This window comes from Colobus angolensis, unplaced genomic scaffold, assembly GCF_000951035.1.
Source record: "Colobus angolensis palliatus isolate OR3802 unplaced genomic scaffold, Cang.pa_1.0 Scaffold259, whole genome shotgun sequence".
Classification (NCBI taxonomy): domain Eukaryota; kingdom Metazoa; phylum Chordata; class Mammalia; order Primates; family Cercopithecidae; genus Colobus; species Colobus angolensis.
In genome coordinates, this window is record NW_012115810.1 from 2,722,027 (window position 1) to 2,744,295 (window position 22,269).

At 35.3% G+C, this 22,269-nt stretch overlaps 1 protein-coding gene across 1 annotated transcript in view; it reads left to right on the top strand.

The window, feature by feature from the left end:
- KCNH7 (potassium channel, voltage gated eag related subfamily H, member 7) overlaps positions 1 to 22,269 on the top strand; it is a 469,753-nt gene that overhangs the window by 441,543 nt on the left and 5,941 nt on the right. Inside the window, exons 11-14 of the mRNA XM_011947085.1 lie at positions 1,832 to 2,037; positions 4,290 to 4,386; positions 13,828 to 14,079; positions 18,734 to 18,902. Of these exons, the coding sequence (XP_011802475.1) occupies positions 1,832 to 2,037; positions 4,290 to 4,386; positions 13,828 to 14,079; positions 18,734 to 18,902 (724 nt within the window). The remainder of the gene's footprint in view (positions 1 to 1,831; positions 2,038 to 4,289; positions 4,387 to 13,827; positions 14,080 to 18,733; positions 18,903 to 22,269) is intronic.

Here is a 22,269-nt window from a genome sequence, read left to right on the forward strand (position 1 = left end):
AGGATGGTCTTGATCTCCTGACCTCGTGATCCGCCCATCTCGGCCTCCCAAAGTGCTGGGATTACAGGCTTGAGCCACCGCACCCGGCTATCCTAATGTCAATTTTTCTTACATAGTTAAGACATGGTGTTTGATTTCTCGTTATTGAATTCCTTTGTAAAACAAGAATATTACAGCATTTTTTGACTAATTAGAACCTTATTACTTAAAAGTCTTTGAGAGCTTCCACAGTGACATATACATGAAGTTGTCTACCAAAATCTAAAATCATATACTCAAGGAGTTTTTTCTAAAAATGAAAAGAAGCTTCAGGATAGATACAAGAGAGTACTATTTTACATTGCCATTGATTATCTTTAGAAGTTATATAATCAGGCCGGGCGCAGTGGCTGAAGCGTGTAATCCCAGCACTTTGGGAGGCCGAGATGGGCGGATCACGAGGTCAGGAGATCGAGACCATCCTGGCTAACACGGTGAAACCCCGTCTCTACTAAAAAGTACAAAAAAACTAGCCGGGCGAGGTGGCGGGGGCCTGTAGTCCCAGCTACTCGGGAGGCTGAAGCAGGAGAATGGTGTAAACCCGGGAGGCGGAGCTTGCAGTGAGCTGAGATCCAGCCACTGCACTCCAGCCTGGGCGACAGAGCCAGACTCCGTCTCAAAAAAAAAAAGAAGTTATATAATCAAGTAATATATCAGTATGTATTAAGTATATATACCACAAGTACAATTTTTAAGTACTTTGATAGTCAGAAACAGAAAAATCTAAGTGGCCATGACATTCAGGGAAGTCATTGGAAGGAGATTAGATACACAGTATCAGGTGTGCAAGAACTTTGACTCTGGAGTCACGATGCATGGGATTTACTTCTGGCTGTTCTCTCCCTCTCTCCACTTCATTCAACTAAGAAGTTGACGTTAGGCTAATCAGTTTATCACTTTAATGCTCTTTCTGTATTCATAAAATGTGGATAATTATTAGTAATTCCTTCATTAAGTTATTTTAGGAATAAATTGAGGCAATGCACCTAAGCATTTCACACAGTGCCTGGCACCTACTGGTCCTCAATAAATATTTGTTACTGTTGCTGTTGGTCTTATCTTGTCATGGAATAAGACCTTAAAAAGCAGGTAGTATGTGGCTAGGCAGAGGTGATGGGGAAGGCCTGTTAGAAGCTAGACACTGAAATAACCCTAGATTTTACAGAACAGCAAGAAGGACAAATTTCCCTAACAAAGGCCATATAGCAAAAAGCGGGACTACATATGTTGAGAAAATATAACTAGATTTATTAAGCAGTTGGGCATATTTAATAAGGGCAAATTCAAATGTGGTTTTTAGGAAACAAGGTGTGTTCCAATTGTTCCACCAATCCACTAAGTGTTGAAACAGCTCCACCATAACCCCTTGCTCAGCATCACCTGCAGAGACCATCCTGAGACAGAAAGATCATGAATCTGACTCACTGCAGCCTTTCTCATATCCCCAGATTGAAAAAATCAGAGTACACCTACCTGAAAGTATCTTTAAAATACTGTATGGCAAGACCCTTTGCTAGCAAAGTGGGGCATACCGGACTGAAGATATGTTTGCTACATTCTAGATGGTTAGCCACATAACCAAAACAAGCAAATAAAAGAACCAATCACCCTTAGAGATAAATTTCCACTCACCAAACGCAGGATGTGCATTTAGTTGAGGTGCTGGAACGTTGCTCCCCAAGTCTGCTTTTCAGGGATTGATCAATTGTTTAGTGACCCCCCTTCTACTTTTAGAAGGAAAACATTAGTTTGGATTCCCTTTCCCAGCCTCTTTTTCTTTTTATTTTCTTAGGAAAAAATGATATATTTGGAGAAATGGTTCATCTTTATGCTAAGCCTGGAAAGTCTAATGCAGATGTAAGAGCACTCACATACTGTGACTTGCATAAGATTCAGCGAGAAGACTTGTTAGAGGTTTTGGATATGTATCCCGAGTTTTCCGATCACTTCCTAACAAACCTAGAGCTGACTTTCAACCTAAGGCATGAGAGTGCAAAGGTATATGTTAACTGTTTATGTTTACATTTCTGACATGTTAGTTTTTTCTTGAATTGCACAAATGCTTCTGAAAAATCAAGCAACATATTGCAACAAAACTTTACAAATTATGAATATTTGGAAGGAAAGGCCAGATGAATATTAAAATTTCTGAATTATAGAAAAGAAATTTAGCCTAATTGCTTTCAAATATGTTGAATAATTTCAAGTAGTTCAATTAAGTTTGACCTTGTAGAAGCCCTTAGGTGACACACTTGAGTTAAAATAGCCTTTGTTTATGCTGTGCCAATTATTTGCTAGAAATGGGTGATTTTAGGCTGCTGAAAATTGCTTGAGCTTATCTTATACAGAGGTTAGAATAGTCTCTCAGCTATTATTTATACTATACATTGGTAATCAGTGTCTTCAAAATAGTAATGAAAAAATTAACCTCATTCAAGTTTAGTTTCCTATTTAATACAATTTCCAAATCACAGAAGTACAAATTAGTCAGGTTTTACAGTATTGTCAGTTTTAGTGGTGTAGAATGAATATGTAGTCTAACAGAAATAATAGTTAAATAATTGTATATGCAAGTTAACCTAGAATGAACTTCGAGTGTAGCTCTTATGTTCCGTACTCTTTTCTACTATGAAAATGTGCCCTTATGAGCTATTACTATTCTATGGCTATAAAACTTACATTGTAACTCAAAATTTATTACTAGGTTATTCCTCTTCCATCCCTTTTCCCCCCAAATTTCACAACTCCACTACAATTCTGAATGCTTTTTTAAATCAGAAATCAAATATTGAGTGACTGATACTTGCCAGTGTATTAAATGCTAACAAATATATTCTTTGGGGGAAAAAAAACCCTAAAGTCAATACTTAGGTAAGAGGGGGTAGACTTAATACTTCCTGTAGTCATAGACATTCCCAAGTACCATGAGAGGCTTAAAAGAGAAAGAGGAATTTTAAGGGCCCCTAGATGCCATTTAATATCCTAATGTACCAGTTCAGATAGTTATTTCTTTTTACAACACTGAAAAGATTTTTTTTTAATTGAGGTGGAAAAGATTCTAGTTATTAAGAACGTATGTTTTTGTAATGGTTTTAATTCAGTAATTTATCACAATCTCAGTTTTATGTCACCAACCTCATTCTGACTTTGCCTTGAAAAGTAACAAGTATCTACCTCTCATAACTTCATTATATAAAAGTTTAGTCAGCACTCAAACAAACAGGAGCTTCCATTTTTATTTACAAGGCAGACAATATTAGACAGAGTGAACCAGAGAGGGAAGAAGGAGGATCTGGGAGCAAAATAATAAAGGGTTCAAAGTGTAATGTTTATGGAATTTAATCTATATTTATTGTTGTGAAATTTAACCTTATGATAATTGCCACGTCATTTAAACATCACAGCTAATTTTAACTAGTTTATACATTTTTCTTTGCCATACTATAATTTATGCAAAGTTCTTTAAATTACTACAGTTGACTTTTGAACAACATGGGAATTCAGAACACCAACCCTCACATAGTTGAAAATCTGCATATAACTTTTGACTCCACAAAAACTTAATTACTGATAGCCTACTCTTTATTAGAAGTCTTACCAATAATGTAATCAGTCAATTAACACGTATTTTATATATTTTTATAAAATGTATTCTTACAATAAAGTAAGCTATGGAAAAGAAAATGTTATTAAGAAAATCATAAGAATGAAGAAATATATTTACCATTAATTAAGTAGAAGTAGATTATCATAAAGATCATCATCTCATCATCTTCATATTTAATAGGCTATGGAGGAGTAGGAAGAGGAATGGTTGGTCTTGCTGTCTCAGGAGTAGCAGAGGAAAAAGAAAATTCATGTATAAGTGAACCTGCACAGGTGAAGCCTGTATTGTTCAAGGGTCAACTGTATTGTTCTTATTTTAACTTTACCAAGTTGCAAAGAACACATTCCACATAAAGAAATATTTTTTCTTTAAATGTTGACATCATCCCTAAACATTTCACATATAAATAACTTCTACACTATGATTTCCCCAGCAAATGTTGTAAGTACTAAAAATTATTCTATCAGTGTATTTTATATTTAAGAGACAAGTATTGAGCAGGGTATTGTAGCTGTTTGCCTGCAATCTAATAATTAAGTCTCAAGATGGTTGAACCAATATGAAATAGTAAATAGTTTACTGATTGTGCATTATGTTCTAATTGAGTAGTGTTTCATTTTATCTTCATGTTTCATTAACAAAGGCTGATCTCCTACGATCACAATCCATGAATGATTCAGAAGGAGACAACTGTAAACTACGAAGAAGGAAATTGTCATTTGAAAGTGAAGGAGAGAAAGGTAAGGTAATTCATTCGATTCCTAAAGTTTAAATGTAGAGCATGTGGTAATTAGCCTTCTTACTTAAATGTTCATTATACTTCTGATTTCAAGAATAAATTTTACTCAGGCTTTATGAGGGCAGATCCTTTGCTTTGTTCAGTAGCTAATGATCTGGTTTCCAGTTTCTGATTGATAGCTCTGAATGATATCATTCAACAAACCCATCTGATATTCACAAGGACATCACAGATTAAAAAATAGAGTGGACTGATTTTTAAAAGACAGTCAATTCGTTCTGAGCACAGCGTTCTGGAAGGAGGGCTGTCATTTCAGGCCAAGAGCTCAATCCTCTTACATGCCCTACAAGCATGCATGACATGGATGAAGACCACATTAGTTAGTCCTTCTCATCCTCAGACTCTGTGGCACTTGTCACTTCTTGTTTTCTCCAGGTTTTTCTGCCTCTCTGACTATTCTTTATGCTTTGCTCATATAGTCAACAAATATTCATTTAACATTTCACATTTTCAAGCAGTTACTCAATATTCTGAGAAATAAGTTGTGCAGAACATCCCTCATCTTCCCTAGAGAGGGAGATAGACACACCCTCAAATAGTAGGCTCTGTAACAGGAATAGATATTCCTCAATGGGAGCTCAGGTGAGTGTACATTTAACTGTTCTTGGCAGATGGGAGAAAGTTTTCCTGAAGAAGCTTTCACTCTTGCCTCATGCTGATCCAACAAACATTCTAGTCTTTACCTTATTTGGCCCCATGGCTGCATCTTTCACTATGAACCAGTTCCCTTCTTTTTATTGAATACTCTTTTCTTTGTGTCTGTAATACTTCAATCTTCCTATTTTCCTCCCACCTTCATGAACTCACTGAAGACAATTTCAAGATTATTATCTTCTACACTAGTGTTAATTTGTTAGACTTTTAAGGTATAGACCTAGGCTCCTTTTTCTTCTCATTCTGTATCACACTGTTTCTCTGGGTGATCCCATTTATGCCTACCATTTAATTATATCCTCACGTAGGAGATGTGCATATTTGCATGTTAATCCCAGACCACCTGAGCTTCAATCCCACATATCCAATCGCCTATAAAATCATCTACCTGAAATCTCAAAGGCAACTCTAACTCAACATTTCCTAAATTGAACTCATTGTGCACCCTGGAAACCTGTCTCCTCTTCAATTCCCATGCCTCTACAGATGGTGACTCTATTCAATCAATTGTACAAGCCAGATATCTTGGAGCCAACCTTCTCACAACCTCTCCAGCAACTCTGGCAACAAGTCCTATTATTGCTACCTCCAATAAATATCCATTTAGTCTTCAAATTAGGTCTCCTTTTGGTTAACTTCTCTCCAACTACTTAGCCAGAGCTCTGGACCAAGCTACCATAATCTGCCACCTGGAATATTGAAACAGCCTTCCAACTTGCCTTCCCACATGCAACTTGCCCCTCTTTCATCTTTTCCACACTGGACTTCTGTTGATTTTTTTTCTAAATGCAGTTATGTTTATGTCACCCACATATTCAAAGCCCTCTAAGGACATCCTATGCCCTAAATCCTTATTAGGGTGGGTCTTAACTTACCTCTTCAGTCTTATCTCCTAATATCCTTCCCTTAACTACTCCCATCACTCCACTCCTTCCCCCATCAGTTCATCTCTTCAGCAACATTTACTCTGGGTGTACTTCTGGGTTTATTTGCATCATTATTTAATCAGTGTTGTCTGCCTCTAGATCATAAGTTCTGTGGAAGTGGAAAATATTTGGCCCCCTGTAGTTTTAGTGCTTGCAGCACAGCAGATGCTCAACAAATATCTGTGGAAAGAATAAATGAAATAGAATTTGAGCATCTTTCTTTTTATTCTTTTCCCTTTTCTTGCCTTCTTATGCCAATTTCTTTTTTTCACTCTCTTTTCTCCTCAATGAATCCTCTTTCTAGGAGAGATCATCTACTAGCTTTAGCTTGCTCCACATTTCAATTGAAACAAACTGCCCAATCCTCCATGTACACTGTTTCTGTGGTTTTGGTTATACTAGTCCCTTAATTCATTTGCTTCCTTGTCCTCAAAAAAACACACATACACACACATGCACACACACACACACACACACACAAATTCATACCACACCAGTTTCATCCACTAAACTTACATTTTTTAACAAAGTCAATCTCCAATGGTATATTTAATGTGAATTGTTTCTTGATCTCCTCAAATGTAAACCTTCTCTTTCTCTATGAATTCTCAAAGCACTTACTTCTTATAATATTGTCAAAATATGCCCTGTACAATGGCTACTGGTATATTTTTTTCCTTTGCCTTTGCCAAACTGTAGATTACTTTAGCAAACAATGGTTGATAAATATTTGTTGAATTGGACTAATCATTGATTCTTCTGGCTGACTGTAGAACAATAGATTACTCATAGATAGTTGATAATTTTGTTCTGCAAGGTCTTTAATTATTTTCTTGGTGACTTTTTCTAAAATCAGAACCACTACTATTAAGCAGTTCTTCCACGGAGTTCATCTAAATCCCTTATCCTGAAGTTCAGCTCTTTTATTTATCTCACTGGAAATGAAAAACAGGTTAACAATGTGGTCGATATAATAACGTCCTCCACATAGTTGAAGATTTATTATATCTCCTTTCAATCTCGCTCAGTTTCCTCATTCTTAAGCTAAATTATCTAATATTTTTATCTCCCGATAAGGCCCTGAGAGCAATGTCACAATTTGTACTGTTCTCATGTAACTAGACATTTCTGTTGATTTTGAATACTGTCCCTTTAATCACAGGCTTAGTCTATGAGACCAATTTTATATAAAGTGTAGATGCTAAGGGATTTTCTGCCTACAGCTCCTTGATGTTTCCTGGTTGTGCCAGTAAGTAACCATGAGTTGGTCAATGTGAAAACACAGTTAACCAGAGCCCAAGAGCCTATTCCAAAGTCTTTAGGAATCCAGGGTGCTGTGGGCAATTATAAAATTTGCTGAAAGCAATTTAGTCCCTGTTATCCAAATCTAATTCTCTTAAGGTGAGCATTCATCATAGAGTTATTGATGTAGCATCAACATATAGGAGAAAAATACACATAATATAAAGAACAGAGTATAGGGGATCATTGATGCTGAACGATTTGTGGATACAGAAACTGAAATTTTCCCTTGAAATGCATTCATTTTTGTAGTGTTAATTTATTACTCGTATGAAAGGAAACCTTGAAGGCAGACATTCAAGAGTGCTGTTGCCTGTAAATCAGCAGTGGCATCAAGAATCACAGAGAAGACTGTTTCTGGGCACTAGCAGCAGACAGAGGTTGAGTCCTGCATTGCCACTCCCTACCCACTGAGTGGAACAATGCAACTTAACTGGCTTTAATCCACACCTGCCGCCTGCCGCCTGCCGCTTCACTTCCAGTCGTGCCTCTCACAAGGTTCTAAAGAGCTCACATTGAATAAGATATAATTTTTAAATGAAATATGTAGAACCTCTGGAAAGCTGAAAAACAAAATATATACTTATATTGAATACATAATGAATTTGTCGATGAGGGTGGCTTGTTCTCATGAGCTGTACATTTTTTTTTCTAAGGAAAAATCCCACTTCCCTACAGGAGAGACTTTTAAGTGCAGGTAGAAATTTGAGAGCACCCTGAATTTTTAAAGGTATCTTCAAGTAGTTATCTTTTCTTCCTAAAATTCTGGCATAGAGGTGCCCAGGACCTCCCCAATATGACAATGTTCATTGTAGGAGGAAGTGCTACAGCTCCTGAGATGGAAGTAAAATATTATTACAGAAAGTGAAGAATAAAAATGATGCTTTAATGACCTGCTCAGTGGCCATGAGCATTGTTAAGATGGCTGGGCAGAAGAGAAGTAAATGAGAAAAATGCTGAAAAATCATCTCTATTTATGTGGTCTTAAAAGTTGTACTGTGCCTACTCCAGTGTGAGCCAGATCCATTAGGTCGTAGAAGTAATAATTCTTCTAAAATTTTATGTTGTGTACATTGTATAAAATACAGGGTATATTTGCAAAAATAGCACATATAATGGCACAGGATATATAAATATACTTATGTGTATACATAATTTATATATTATAAAATATATAAATATATGTGTATGTGTGTGTATATATATATAATGTGCCATTATACACTACACACATACATTTATGTAGGCTTACTTACAGAGCTTATAAGACCAAATATTTGCAGTGTTCTGCTCAATGCTTTCTGCTGACAGAAAATACAGTATCAAAGTGGCTACTAATGGTTAATTAGGAGGTGACCTTTTGGCAGAGAATAATCCAATGAGGGCAGCAGTGTAACTAGATGCAAACAATCACCCATTCATTTGGAGTCCATTGTCATTGAGTACCCACTGTGTGCTAAGCGCCCTGAGTTTTTTCATGTTTATTTCTACTTTAGTCTCAAAAGTTTGTCTCAACGTTTTAGAGAAAATTCTTCATTGGTTAACAAGGAGACAAATAGATATTCCTTCTGAATTGTAGTTAGTGCCTGCATACTTACCCTCTTCAATCTTCATTATATTTTCTAGTTAATTTAGCAGAAAAAAATAAGTGTTTCTACAGAATTCTGAAGAAATTATTTTTACTATTTTGTACCAAGTAGTGAGTAGAAAAAAAGAGGACTTGGAAGGGGAAACGTTTTACTCTATTGGTTTTATTGTGTGGAAACGCCTCAAACATTGTGAAAATTAGTTCTTGCTGATGTTATACATTTTAAGAGAAATCCTATTGGTATATGTTTTAACTAAAGCATTGATGTCACCTGAGGTCACCTCTCCCAGAACAACAGATTTGGCATTTATTCCTTTGCCTCCCATTCCTCATCAGAACTCTGCAGAAGTATCTGAACCCACTCTTCCAAATATCCCTTCTCTATACCTTTTCCTACTTCCTTTTCCAAAAGCATAAAGATAATGTTCAAGAATAAAGTTAGCAAGTAGCCTCAATTATATAGGACTTGAAAAAATCATTGTATCAGAAAGAAAATAATTTTTCTTAGCAAAAGGGACATTGACCTGTGAAGTTAAAGAATGCTGAGCTTGTCCTTCCTAACCTGGAAATATTCTTACTCTCTTGATTTCCAAAAGTTAAGAAACAATTATCAGAGCTCCAAAGACCCTCTTACTTTTGCTAATAGATTATCACAATATGCTCCATTGTAAAGAACAAACTGCCAAACATGAAAAACAAAACAAAACAAAACAAAAAAGACAAACAAAACAAAACAAAAAAAGCCACAAGAGTAAAACATTCAAACAGTGTTAAAGATATACCTGTAACAACCGAAGAGATGGAAATCAAGGTGAAAGATTGGACATAGATGGTTCTGCATGCATGATGACAAACAAGAATGCTTTTCAAGAGATACACACATCCTAAGAGTAGGGAAGAAAACTTTACTCATTTCCCTATCCATATAATTTTATTAAAATGATCTCTTCAATATATGCTCAACAGGAAATATCCAATGTTCCAGAAAATAGAGTGGAAGTGTCTTGAACTCATTACATTTTGTATTTCAAAGGATAGCAATAAACACTATCACTTTGTAATACTGGTTTAGTGATTTTCCATTGCCATCCTAAAGCCAGTAAGTTTTAAAAGTGTTTCTCCAAAATAAAATAATCCTATGAAAATTATTGAAGGGGTTAATGTATTCAGTGATAAACTTATTTTTATAGAAGAGTGATAATTCTATTCTGGTTTTATTAGATTATTTAAATATATTGGTATTATACTTTGGTATGTCTTTGAAATATCTTCTTCAATAACAATGATTAGCTTTTTTAATCCATTTTAGTGATCTATAAAAGTATCTTTTGATCTTTTCAAGTTTTATTGAGGTATAATTAACATGTAAAAGTTGTACCTATTTATGGTATACAAAGTGATTTTTTTCATATTTGTATACATTGTGAAATGATTACCATATTCAAGCTAATTTAACACACTCATCACTCACATAGTTAACTGTGTGTGTTGGGGGGAGAACATTTAAGATCTAATCTCTTAACAACTTTCAAGTATATAATACATTTACTATAGTTACCATACTGTAGAATAGTGCTCCAGAATTTATTCATTTTGCATGTCTGAAACTTTTTACCTTTAAATCAATATCCATCTTTTCTTTATTTTAATTTATAAAATTGTTAATTTTTGTATTTGTATAAAACATATTCATCTAGGGCCCTTTCAATATCCTTTAGAGCTATAGGAAGCCTAAAGTGTGTGATCTTAAATGAAAAAATACTTATTTTAGACTCCAATTTTCCAATGTAATGCTTTTTTCATGGCATTTGACTGGGAATTGCTCAACTTATTTCTAAATTGTCACCTGTGGGAAATCTAAAACTCAAATGCTGGGAGAGCACCTTAAATGCTTGTCTTTGACCAAAGCTTAGGTCTCCCTGTGGGGTCTGACAAATAAAAATGGTAAACTGAGAGGAAGACTCCATAAAAGACGGAGTGAGCACGAATGTTTATTCCAGGTTTTTTGAAAGGAACGATTTTATATTATCATTCTTAAGATAAATGGGTCAGCCATTCCATTAGGACACTTATTCTATGCTCTTGAATTCATTCTATACTCAGAGAGACACTTGTAAGACGAGTCACAAATGCTTTAGAATTGTGTTCTGTGAAAAAAGGGGAGGAGATGAACTGTTCGCCTAGAGAAACAAGGGAGAAAAAAAAGGTTTTGTGTCTTCTGAATCAGAGGCAAATTTGTGGTTTAATTAAACAGACATGACTTTTTCTTTGTATAAAATGATGGTAACAGGAAAGATTATGCAATCAGATAACTGCCCTTTCTTAGAATATTATTTCTACATAGAATATAAATAGAATTAAGAAAAAAATAGTACCTGATACTATTTAATGTCTATCAGATAATTCAGTTTAACTGGAAAATGGCAGAAATAGTACAGCCCATCAAAATTTAGAAGTACCTGGAGGCTAATTATAATGCATTTCAGCTGCCCAATTTCATGTACATATTACATCAGCCAGTTTTCCAGCCAAGCCTGAACAGTTTCCATTTTTAACCTACAAATAGATTGTCATTTCAACTTTCATTTTATGTGACAGAAAATGAGTCTTTAATTTATCTAGTATAGAGTGAAAAAATGTTGTTTCAGTGGGGTTGTATCAAAGAAATTGTTCATATGGTTTGGGTGATAGTCCTGCAGCAACGAATACAGAAATAAAGGTGGGTTATTTTTTTCTCCTTACCAACGGGGAAAATTCAAGGATATCAAATTTTGTCTTCTTTTTTCACCTGATTCTGCTTTTACCTGAAATTTTTGCTAGAGAATTCTGTCCCATGTATACGAAGTAATTTTCTCCATTTTACTATACAACTAAATGATAGTAATTCCTCACTGACCACATTTTGTAAACACATGTCCAAGGTGAAATCAGCAAGTTATAATTCAACTAACAATGTATGTTAACTAGTGAATCTTGTTCACAAGCATCCAAAATGAAGTCATAAGTTAGTAAACTAAGGCTGAAGCCCAGCATGGTAGGTAGAACAGAACATTCTACCATATGTAAGGATTCTCTAAGACCTCTTCAGCCAAAGATGCAAGATGGTTTATTAATTTGTGATGTACATTCATTACAAATATCCATGTTAGCATTATCCAGACTTCGACTGAAGGCAGATGAATTAATAGTTAATTCAGCTTGCATTTGATGCAGATGGGAAAACACTCCACGAAAGTGTAGAAATTAAAATCATTTTTGAGAACAATAGGAAGCCTGAGCTGATTCAAATATCTCTGGTTCCCAAGTCAGGGACTACAAAAAGGTTTACTTAGGAAGAGCAAACTGGTGCAATTCACTAAGCAGATATGAGGATAATTTAGAAAAATGAAATTTTCCTTTTTTTCACATTTACTACCTAAACTTTATAATTATTATTTTTTGAGGAATAAAATATGTTCAAAAAGTAGAGAATGTTGATCAAATTTTCAGAGGGCTTTAGAGAAGAGAAGTTAAAAACAAAGAAAGTTGGGAAGAAGATGGCTAGATGGAATTTTAGAGGTTTAAGGAGGTCTGTGCCAATGACACTGAAAAGAAAAAGCTTTTTGTAAGAAGATTTGATCCGAATATTTACAACCAATTAGATTAGTGATTGAGTGGGGATATACAAGTAACAGTAAGTAATCAATGATATTTGTAATGTTGGAGATCGGAAAGGTCTGTGGCTTTCTCAGCAATGACGAAGACACTGAGCAAGCATGAAATCTTAAAGAAAATAAGCAATCTGCTTTTGCTAGACTTAATTTTAATTGACAGAACATGAACTCCTCAATAACAATTTCACATAAAACTGATTTTTAAACTCTATCTGCTTTTACCTTGGGCTGTTTTCTGGCTTTTCATATTTTAAATTATGATTTAAAAAAATAAAGGGAAAAAATCTTTGTTGAATTTCTCTGCCATATGGGAATTTTTAAAAACAGTTGGAAGTTTCTCTGGCGTGGCCTTCCATCGGTTCATTTGGCCTTCTATAAATAACCAAGTAAGCACACTGAGGCATAGAGTGGATGGAGACACTGTCTTCACCATTTCTCCAGAAAATGATATACCTTCTGGAGTTTTGTTGGTTAGTTATTAGCAGAAACCAGATGGAGAATTATACTGTCTCCCCAGGACACTAATAGAAACAAGTTCTGGGATTTGTCTCTTTGAGTTTTTCCTGCTGAAATATGTTCTAACACAACCTTCAGGACTGAAATTATCCTGACATTTCAGTATAAAACAGCCAATATGCACTACCAGCTTTAATGTAATTAGGTAAAACCTACCTTAATTACTGTATTTAAGCTTTATATTCTTTGCATTATGCTACACAACCAAACTGCCTGGAATGCCAAGGCCATTACATGAATCAGACTAAGGTTGAAATTCAGCCTGCCAGTCCTTTACTACAAGGAGGCTTCCAGTTTTGACCTTTGCAATGCATGAGCAGCTAAAACAGATAATAAGGCATGCAGGTTAAAAATAAACAAATAATAAGTTGCATAGTGGTGATATTTTAAAATTGGGACACATTTTCCCTTGTCTTTTTCATTTCCCTAAAGAAAGAGTGTACCAGATTCTCAGAATACAAATAACTGTTGAACATATAAAAAACTTTGTAAGTTATCATACAGCTTTCCTCTGAGACATAAACATTATTACTATTGTAAATATTCTTTTAATTTTGAAATGAATACTTTATTTCACTAAGATAATCTAATAACCCTTGAATTTAAAACATTAAGTATCCAAGTAGCTACATTTTCAATAGGAAAAAGCTAGTTTATATATAGCTAGGTAGTGTAATATGCATACAGTCTCACATTTAATTATCTGCTATAAAATAACTTTTCTTTGATATATTTTGGCAAAGAAAACAGTACAAATGATCCTGAAGACTCTGCAGATACCATAAGACATTATCAGAGTTCCAGGAGACACTTTGAAGAGAAAAAAAGCAGATCGTCATCTTTCATCTCCTCCATTGATGATGAACAAAAGCCGCTCTTCTCAGGAATAGTAGATTCTTCTCCAGGAATAGGGAAAGCATCTGGGCTCGATTTTGAAGAAACAGTGCCCACCTCAGGAAGAATGCACATAGATAAAAGAAGTCACTCTTGCAAAGGTAATTCAGAGTTAGACATCAGGTGGTCTCTCTTCAGTGCTAATCACAAAATGGTGACTTTTTACAAATTAAGAACTGTACTGACACGTGTTAATTGAATCGTTTTCAACTTCATGAAATGTTCACGAAGCGTTCAGATTTCAGATCATCTATGAAGTGTTTGCACTATTCTAAAACAAGCGGTAATTATTCCCAAACACTTATAGTGTGAGAGGTTTTTGTGATCAACCAGACTTAATATGGTGTCAGGTAGAAAACTGTGGGAAAGACTGTTGTAGTAATTTCAATGGGGAGAGAGGATCAATGAATATTTTAAGACAGCTAATCAATTGGTTCTTTATATGTATCTTCTGTACCCAGTTCTCACCCCCAATCCTATAATATTATAGTATGAAAGGCCAATGCAATCACACTATAATACATGCCAACCAAAATTTAATTTTACAGAGAATATGAGAAAGAGTGGAGAAATGCCCTGAAATAAACTATGGTCTTTATTTTATTTTTATTTTTATTTCCAAAAGGAATACCCAAATGTACAGATTTTGTTGTAGAAAATGTGCACGATTTGGGTAATAATGCTTGATTAGTAGATGCAGATTTCATGCTACAAAATGAGAAATTCAGGAAAATTTAGAGAACTCTTACATGGAAGAATGACTATTTTAGCTTATCAGAGGCTAGCTAGATCTTTAGATCTAGCTAGTAAGTGGTACCAGTAACGACTGCTTGGGTTCCAAGTGCAGCTCTGCCACTTGCTCCCTTTATGTCTTTGGGTAAATGATTTGACCAAACCCACCAAGACTCAGCTTATGCATCTTTAAAAGAGGAATAATATTATCTAACCAATGAGGTTATGGTTATTAAGATAACATGTAAATTACTTTTCCTGAAATAAAATCCTCAACTGTTAGTATTTTCTCACAGGTTTTATTTTTTAAGTTTTAATAATTTATATATCCCTGGATGTATAAAAATATAAAGTTTAGGAAGGCATAACAAAGCATCAAAAGAATATTTAAAAAAGGAAAAATAGGATGTTCTAGGCCTGGTAGGATAGCAAAATTAGTACATTAGTACAGAGTAAGTACATATTACTTATCATCATTATTCCAAAGTACCATATTCAGCCACAAAGCTTTTATTAAATCTAGGATACTTAGGCTTTATATTTTTCCAGAGTTGCTATCCCTATCATGTAACATCCACTTTTTTCATGACCCCACATTGAAGTAAGCTAACAATATATGCAAGTGTTCTCTGGACAATCTAAAATCTTGATGAAGTGAGTGAAAATAGTACCTCATTTATCACAATGGAAGAATGGAATATTAAATGTGATTACCAAATGTCCCATTTTAGTTATTTATGAAAATGGATTCTGGGAAGTGCTAAAAATAGATACAGGTTGTATCATGGAAGTCACGAGTTCTGAAGAGCTTGCTGAACCATCTCTACTATCTCCAAAGATCAACATAATGTGAACCTAATAAAAATGTTTGTTGTTTTCCTCTTGAGTTTTAGAGTCTCAAGTGGCAAATTATTAAACATATAATTTGGGGATTTTCTTACTTTATAATGACTCTCACTGACAATGAATTCTCATGCCCTTCTTCGTATACTTTTCTTTGCTACGCCTTCCAATTATTTTTAATTAGCTTTTCCGTATACACAAAAAACAATATTCTAACAAATTTAATATCTACATATTCTAATTTTTAAAAATTTACAGGGCAATTCCTATTCAAATAATTATCTTGAAAATGTATAGCTAAATATGCATGTCAATTGAATTGATGTCATATAGCTTCAATCAGTGTGACACATGGTTAGCCTGGCTAATTAATATCTTTAATCAATGGGGAATTCTAAAACTTCATTCACTGCAAATTTCATTCCCTAATGATTTTTAAGATGACATACTGCATTAATACGTAACATGTGACTTGTCGCTGCTGCAGTTCAAACTACTAAACCCCCACAAATTTTAGTTTCACCATCAATAGGAAATTTCACTCACTCATATTCCTAACATTTGTGATGCTGTATCCAACAGAGGAGTACATTTAGGCAAAACTAAAATGAAAAGAGAAAAAATTAAATAGACTCTGTTCCTACTAAGATTGAGGCCAAAAGGTGACTCTAGGAAAATTGTCTACTCAGAGCAAAGTGAAAGTTTACTTTCTGTTCATCCATTTCCAGAAATGTGTCTTGCAACTATAGCAACATTTTCCAAGGCAACCAAGTGCAGATTCTTTCCAACCTATATTTAGAAAGTGTCTACAAGGATGTTCATTTGATTACGACCACTAACCAGAATTCCCCCTTTGAACTCCTCATTTTTTATACTGCTGTTAAAACAAGCTCATTACATATCTTCAGATTTTAATTAAAGAGTAAATTATAATCAAGAAAGCCTCTAAGATATACATTTCATTCATTTCTGATAAGGTAATTATTTTTTCTTGAGCCCTGAAGAAAAAATATAATCCTCCGTAATTTATTGCATGTGATTCACCATTGTCATTTTAAAACCAATTTATTATAAATGATTTGGAAAGAAGAGAGCTGTTAAACATAGGCAGAAATTCTGTAAGCTTTCTTGGCTCAAAACGTGTGAGCATAACATGTAACTTCAGTCTTATCAGTTCTTGCCTTCTTGAAAGAAAGACTCCTACATTAACTGGCTAGCAGCAGACTAGACAGAGACAAGCATCAGCATCACCAGACCATTTATATAGGTATTCTGGAAGTTTGTTTAGCATTACTGGCCCAATCTTCAAAATCCAGTTTGCTAAGATATTATTGCTTTGCATTTTAAATAGGTTCAAATGTCTGTGAATAACGAATCATAGTTCTCAGTGAAAATCTGCAGATAAGTGACTTAAAACCCCAGCAGTATCTTTTTTGGTTCACTTATATTTTGCCATGTTTCATAAAATATCAAAAGAAATAATAAACTGCCACTTTAAATAACAACGAAACCAGGATCCCTATAGTAACAAGGCCGTAGTCAGGAAGAGTCTTTCTGGAATTCATAGCAAACCCTCTGAGGTCTGTTAGCCATTTCTGCAGAAGAAGGAACTCTGATCCTATATTTTTCTGATGCTGACTTTGGATATGCTAATTCCTTTGTCAAGCCTCACCCTGTTGAGGCAGAAATTATAGGCATCTCATTTGAGAAATTTCTGTATATTCAATGATAAAAGATAATGAGTGAGAGGAAAACCATGAAGAAAGAATACAGACATGTCTGTCTTCTACTTGGAGAAAGGGGATACATTTAAACTACCCTTGGAGAAACTGCAGGAAAGGAAGGAGCTTTGAGAAGTCCAGTGGTTTTGTTTCCTATTTCTAAAATCATAGCTAATCCTGCCCAATTCAGTTACTTTCTATCCAATTTTTTTAAATAGCCAAGAATTCCATAACTTTACATAATAACTTCTCTCAGTGTTTAATCATAGATACTTGTTAAGTTTTTTTAAGTCTTTCTATCAAACCAAAATCACTTTCTGTAATTCAAGTCTCTTTCTATGAGAAAATGAATACCAGCTTTAGATAGTCCTTCCTTCCTACTAGCCCTCCCAGTGAAGAAGAAAAATATTTCTCCTTCATCTCCAAAGTCAATTCCCAGCTCCAGTCTATTTTTTCATAAGTTTTATTTTCTAAACTGTTAATCATTCTTAGAGGTTAAAAGAGCAGCAAAACATCTAAAATATAGACAAATATAAGAGGGAAAGGACATATTTGCCCCCAAATATTGACAGCTTAAAATATAGATTGTAGGAGAAACAGGAAATTAAAAGAAGTTCAGAAAAATGGATCTCTGTATGAAAAGTGATCACAACCCTGCTAGACTGAATTCTTCAGGATCTATGGTCTCCTTTGTCTTAAGTTCCTCCATATTTACCAAGTTATCTGGCCCATAATAGATACTTAGAACATTTTAAATAGCAGACTTGAACAAATAGTTTATCTTAAAGTAGAGTAACATAGCAATATTTAAAATAAAGAGCCACAGGAAAAACATACTAGAAAGCAATATAATTATGGTAAAGGGCAGCACAGAAGCGGCTACAAGAAAACATAAAAACATGAAACAGTAGCTGGCGACGAGGGGACTTGTAAGATTCTTCCCAGTTTTCATGGCCTATGGCTTCTTGGCTCTATTTGAATTGGGTTGGCCAAAGGGAATCACCCTGAAGGTCAACACTTCTCTAAGGCTCTCTTCTTGGGCCCACTCTAAGTCATAACATATGCAAGTTATCCTGTGGGAAAGACCCCTAAAAATCTTAAACCCTAGATAACTCAGTGCAAACAGAACAGACTCATTGCTCTCTCATCAGTTTTGGTTCTGCTGTGCTTATCTTCTCTTAGCACAAACAGAAAGAAAACAAAATCCTAATCAATACTCAGGACCTGCTACATGTTTTTGTTCACATGGAAAAGGATACGAGACGTAGGGCCAGCAGGGTGAAAGTGGGACCCTGCTACCAATTGGCCGTGGCCCCTGGACACATCACTGAATGCTTTTGGTTCTCTGTCTCTCAGGTTATACTCCGATCCCTTTTCAGCTTGTCTTGTGGATATCTGTGTGTTATTGACGCAAAGGGGCACCTAAGAGGGTTGACATCCATCTCGCTATTTTCCACAGACATCACTGACATGCGAAGCTGGGAACGAGAAAACGGACATCCCCAGCCTGAAGACTCCAGTCCATCTGCACTTCAGCGAGCTGCCTGGGGTATCTCTGAAACCGAAAGCGACCTCACCTACGGGGAAGTGGAACAAAGATTAGATCTGCTCCAGGAACAACTTAACAGGTATAAGCAGTGACAGGGTAAAAGGAGAACATAACCCAACCCCTTACATGGGTCCAGTTTTACTCCTTACAAATGGAAAATTCTCCTTGCCATGATCTCATAATTTCCTTATACATTTACTACTTTAAAATAAGACTAGAAGTTGACAGAATAATTTGTGTCGAAAGGAGCATTTATTTAGAACACTTCATACTTCTGGCAGCATAAATCCTATTTTTTTTCTTTATTTGTCATCCAATTAGTATTTTACCAGCACTGGCTACCTTTGAAAACCCCCTTCTCCCCACTCAAAATAATCCCTAATTAATTTAACTAACACCCTTCCTCTTTTAATCCTCCTTTTACACTTTTTCGGATGTTCCTGATAGCTTAGTTATGTGTTAGGGCATTTAAAAAATACTGACAAAGACATTTAAACTTTTAGTTATTCAGTCAGCTTGTCAAAAAACATAATTGAATTGAAAGTCTCACACACAGAGTTTCTTGTTTCCTTCACCTTTGATCTAAATCACTAAACGTGATAAATAAATCTTAGTTTAGGGAGGAGGCAATCTCTTCCCGTAAGTCTGCGTGGTTTCCTTAAAATTAAAGTGGTCAAAGAGATTGAAAAGAATGTATGAGTGAGTATGACACAGCTGTTTTAATTGTGTTTCATTTGAGAATTTGTCTTGATCCAATAGTAGCCTCTTAGCTCACCACCAGGCAAGATATTCCAGTAGTCTCAGACAGAAAACTGCACTGACTAAATTCAAATGCTCTAATCACAAGATTTATTAAATCAATTTAAAATACAAGTGATAGAAGAGGGAAACCATATGGGGCAATTAACACATTTTGAATACGCGCAAGCTTGGTAAAAGGATTGCACTACCCCAATTCTGACTTACACAATGTTCATGCATTTGCCATAGTGTAATGAAGTTACCAAGACCAGAGTTGAGGTTTGCAGGCCTGCAGACCAAAATAATCTCCTGTGCCAGTGGCACACACTTGCTCCATAACAAGGATACAAGGTATAGTATACCTGACCTCAGCACGGCTTTCCAACTAGCCAGCTCAACAGTCGTGTGTTTCATCAGCCTTTCGTAGGTACGGCACACGTGGAGTCAGAATGCAATGATACTGATATCACCAATGGGTAACCATATTTTGGGATGACAATTGTTTACCTAGAGGTGACATGAGAATAATTTGTTCTTTCCATCTCTATGTATAAGCAACACTCTTGTTTGTTACATACTTCTATCGTTGGTATGCCTGGCAGGTTACTAGCATGCTATTTAATATAGCTTATGAATTCTGCCATGTTTAGCAAGCTACTTGCTTACTCATCTGTACTTAACACATCTCTGAGTTTTGCCTATATCACATAAACTACTGATTTATTTACTATCTATGCTTAAAATTTTTTGTGTATTTTGTCCATGCGTTTATTGTTGTTGAACACACAAGTGAATTAATGAATGAGAGAAGCAGCAGTGATTTATTTAGCACAATCCTATCACTGTACTTGCAATTGGTAAGCACAGGAAAAGGTCTTAAGTCTGCTACTTAATGATTTACAGGATTACTGGGTCAAATCATTTAAATTTCCCTCTATTTCCTACTTTGACTCATGCCTACCCATAATGCTACTGTAAGGACTAAAATAATGTAAATGGGAACTACATATACTATACAAAATGGAAGATGTTGTACTTGCAGATAGGTAAAATTTGATTAGCAAGGAACTTCACTTCTATTACTGGTGTTCATTTGAGTTTATTCTCCTACTCTACATATAATTCCTGGCTTGGACCTTTCATCAGAACTAAAATTGAGATTTTTAGCATCACCTGGTTGCTCTGTCATGGGTGCCAATCATTGCTGCTAGGATAAGTCAATGATTGCTTAAAACATTTGTCCTAAGGGCACATTTATCTATGATCCATTTGGTGTGCAATCACCCAACAGCAATAAAAATTGTTATTGCTATTTTATTACGTTAGTATATTATTATTACTGTATAAAACTTTTCCACAAAATGCAATTAAATCTCTTTCAACATGTTCCCGATATTGGTATGTGTTTCCTGAATATGTTTTGAATTGCTGCTGTGAAAGTAGTCAAAATCAAAACGGAGTCATTAATGTTAGAAAATCCCTGACAAATAGAGCTGGGGAAGGCCAGGAAGAGAGGGGTGTATGCCTGATAACAAAAACTATCACAAAGACTCTATAAGATCCACAACCTTGCACAGCGGCCACTACAACCTAACACAAAAAATACTTCTGCAAGGACATCTGACCAGCAACTGTCTGTCCAATCTCGGACCAGTGTCACCCTTGTTATTGATCTTTGTAGCCAAAGATAATCATTTCAAAACAATTATGTAGTCTTCCTCATTTTTCCTTTAAAAATCTCCATCTTTACCTCTCAGAATGAGCACATACTTTACTATGGCATGGATATTCCCATTGTGCTGCATATTCCCATATAAATATCTTTTCCTTTTAGAGTGCCCCTGTTCATTATTCAGGATGACACTACCACCAATACTACATCTCCTTTGACATTTGTTTCTAATTACCTCTGATATTTTCACAAACTTTTTTTTTTGCTTGTTTGGGATTTAAAATTCAAAATACTACATATTTACTCCACTGCTGTTTCTAACAACCTTTCACCTCCACTTTATTCTAGAAGTTAAATGTATACAAAATGTTTGAAGGGGGCAGCTCAACTCAGACTTCTACTTTGCAGAGCGAGAATCCCAGGACACTTTCTAGAGCTGAGTCTACCCTGTTTAGCTTTGGCATTTGTTCAAATCTAGAACTGTGAATTCCTACACCATTTGTCTCATTCAAATACACATATTAAAAACAAAATATGATAAAAACAAATAAAATGGTCTATCTGGAATGGTCCTTGCTACCACTTCTTTTCTGCTTTAATGACTGATTAACTTATAGATAGGGTTAAAGGTTTACATAAGAAATGTTATTCTATATTTATATATTATGCCTGCAGATATACCTCTTTAGGTAAATCATTAAGACTTGATCCTAGACCAGTGCTTCTCAAATTTCAATGTGTATTTGAATCACTTGAAGGCCTTATTAAAATACAGATTCAAGTTAATAGGTCTAATTGGCAGAGATTCCACATTCTAACAAGCTCCCAGCAATGTCCAGTGCTGCTGATATAAAGACCACACTTTGGCCAGGCACGGTGGCTCACGCCTGTAATCCCAGCACTTTGAAAGGCCGAGGCGGGTGGATCAGTAGGTCAGGAGTTTGAGACCAGCCTGGCCAAGATGGTGAAACCCTATCTCTACTAAAAATACAAAAATTAGCTGGGCGTGGTGGTGGGTGCCTGTAATCCCAGC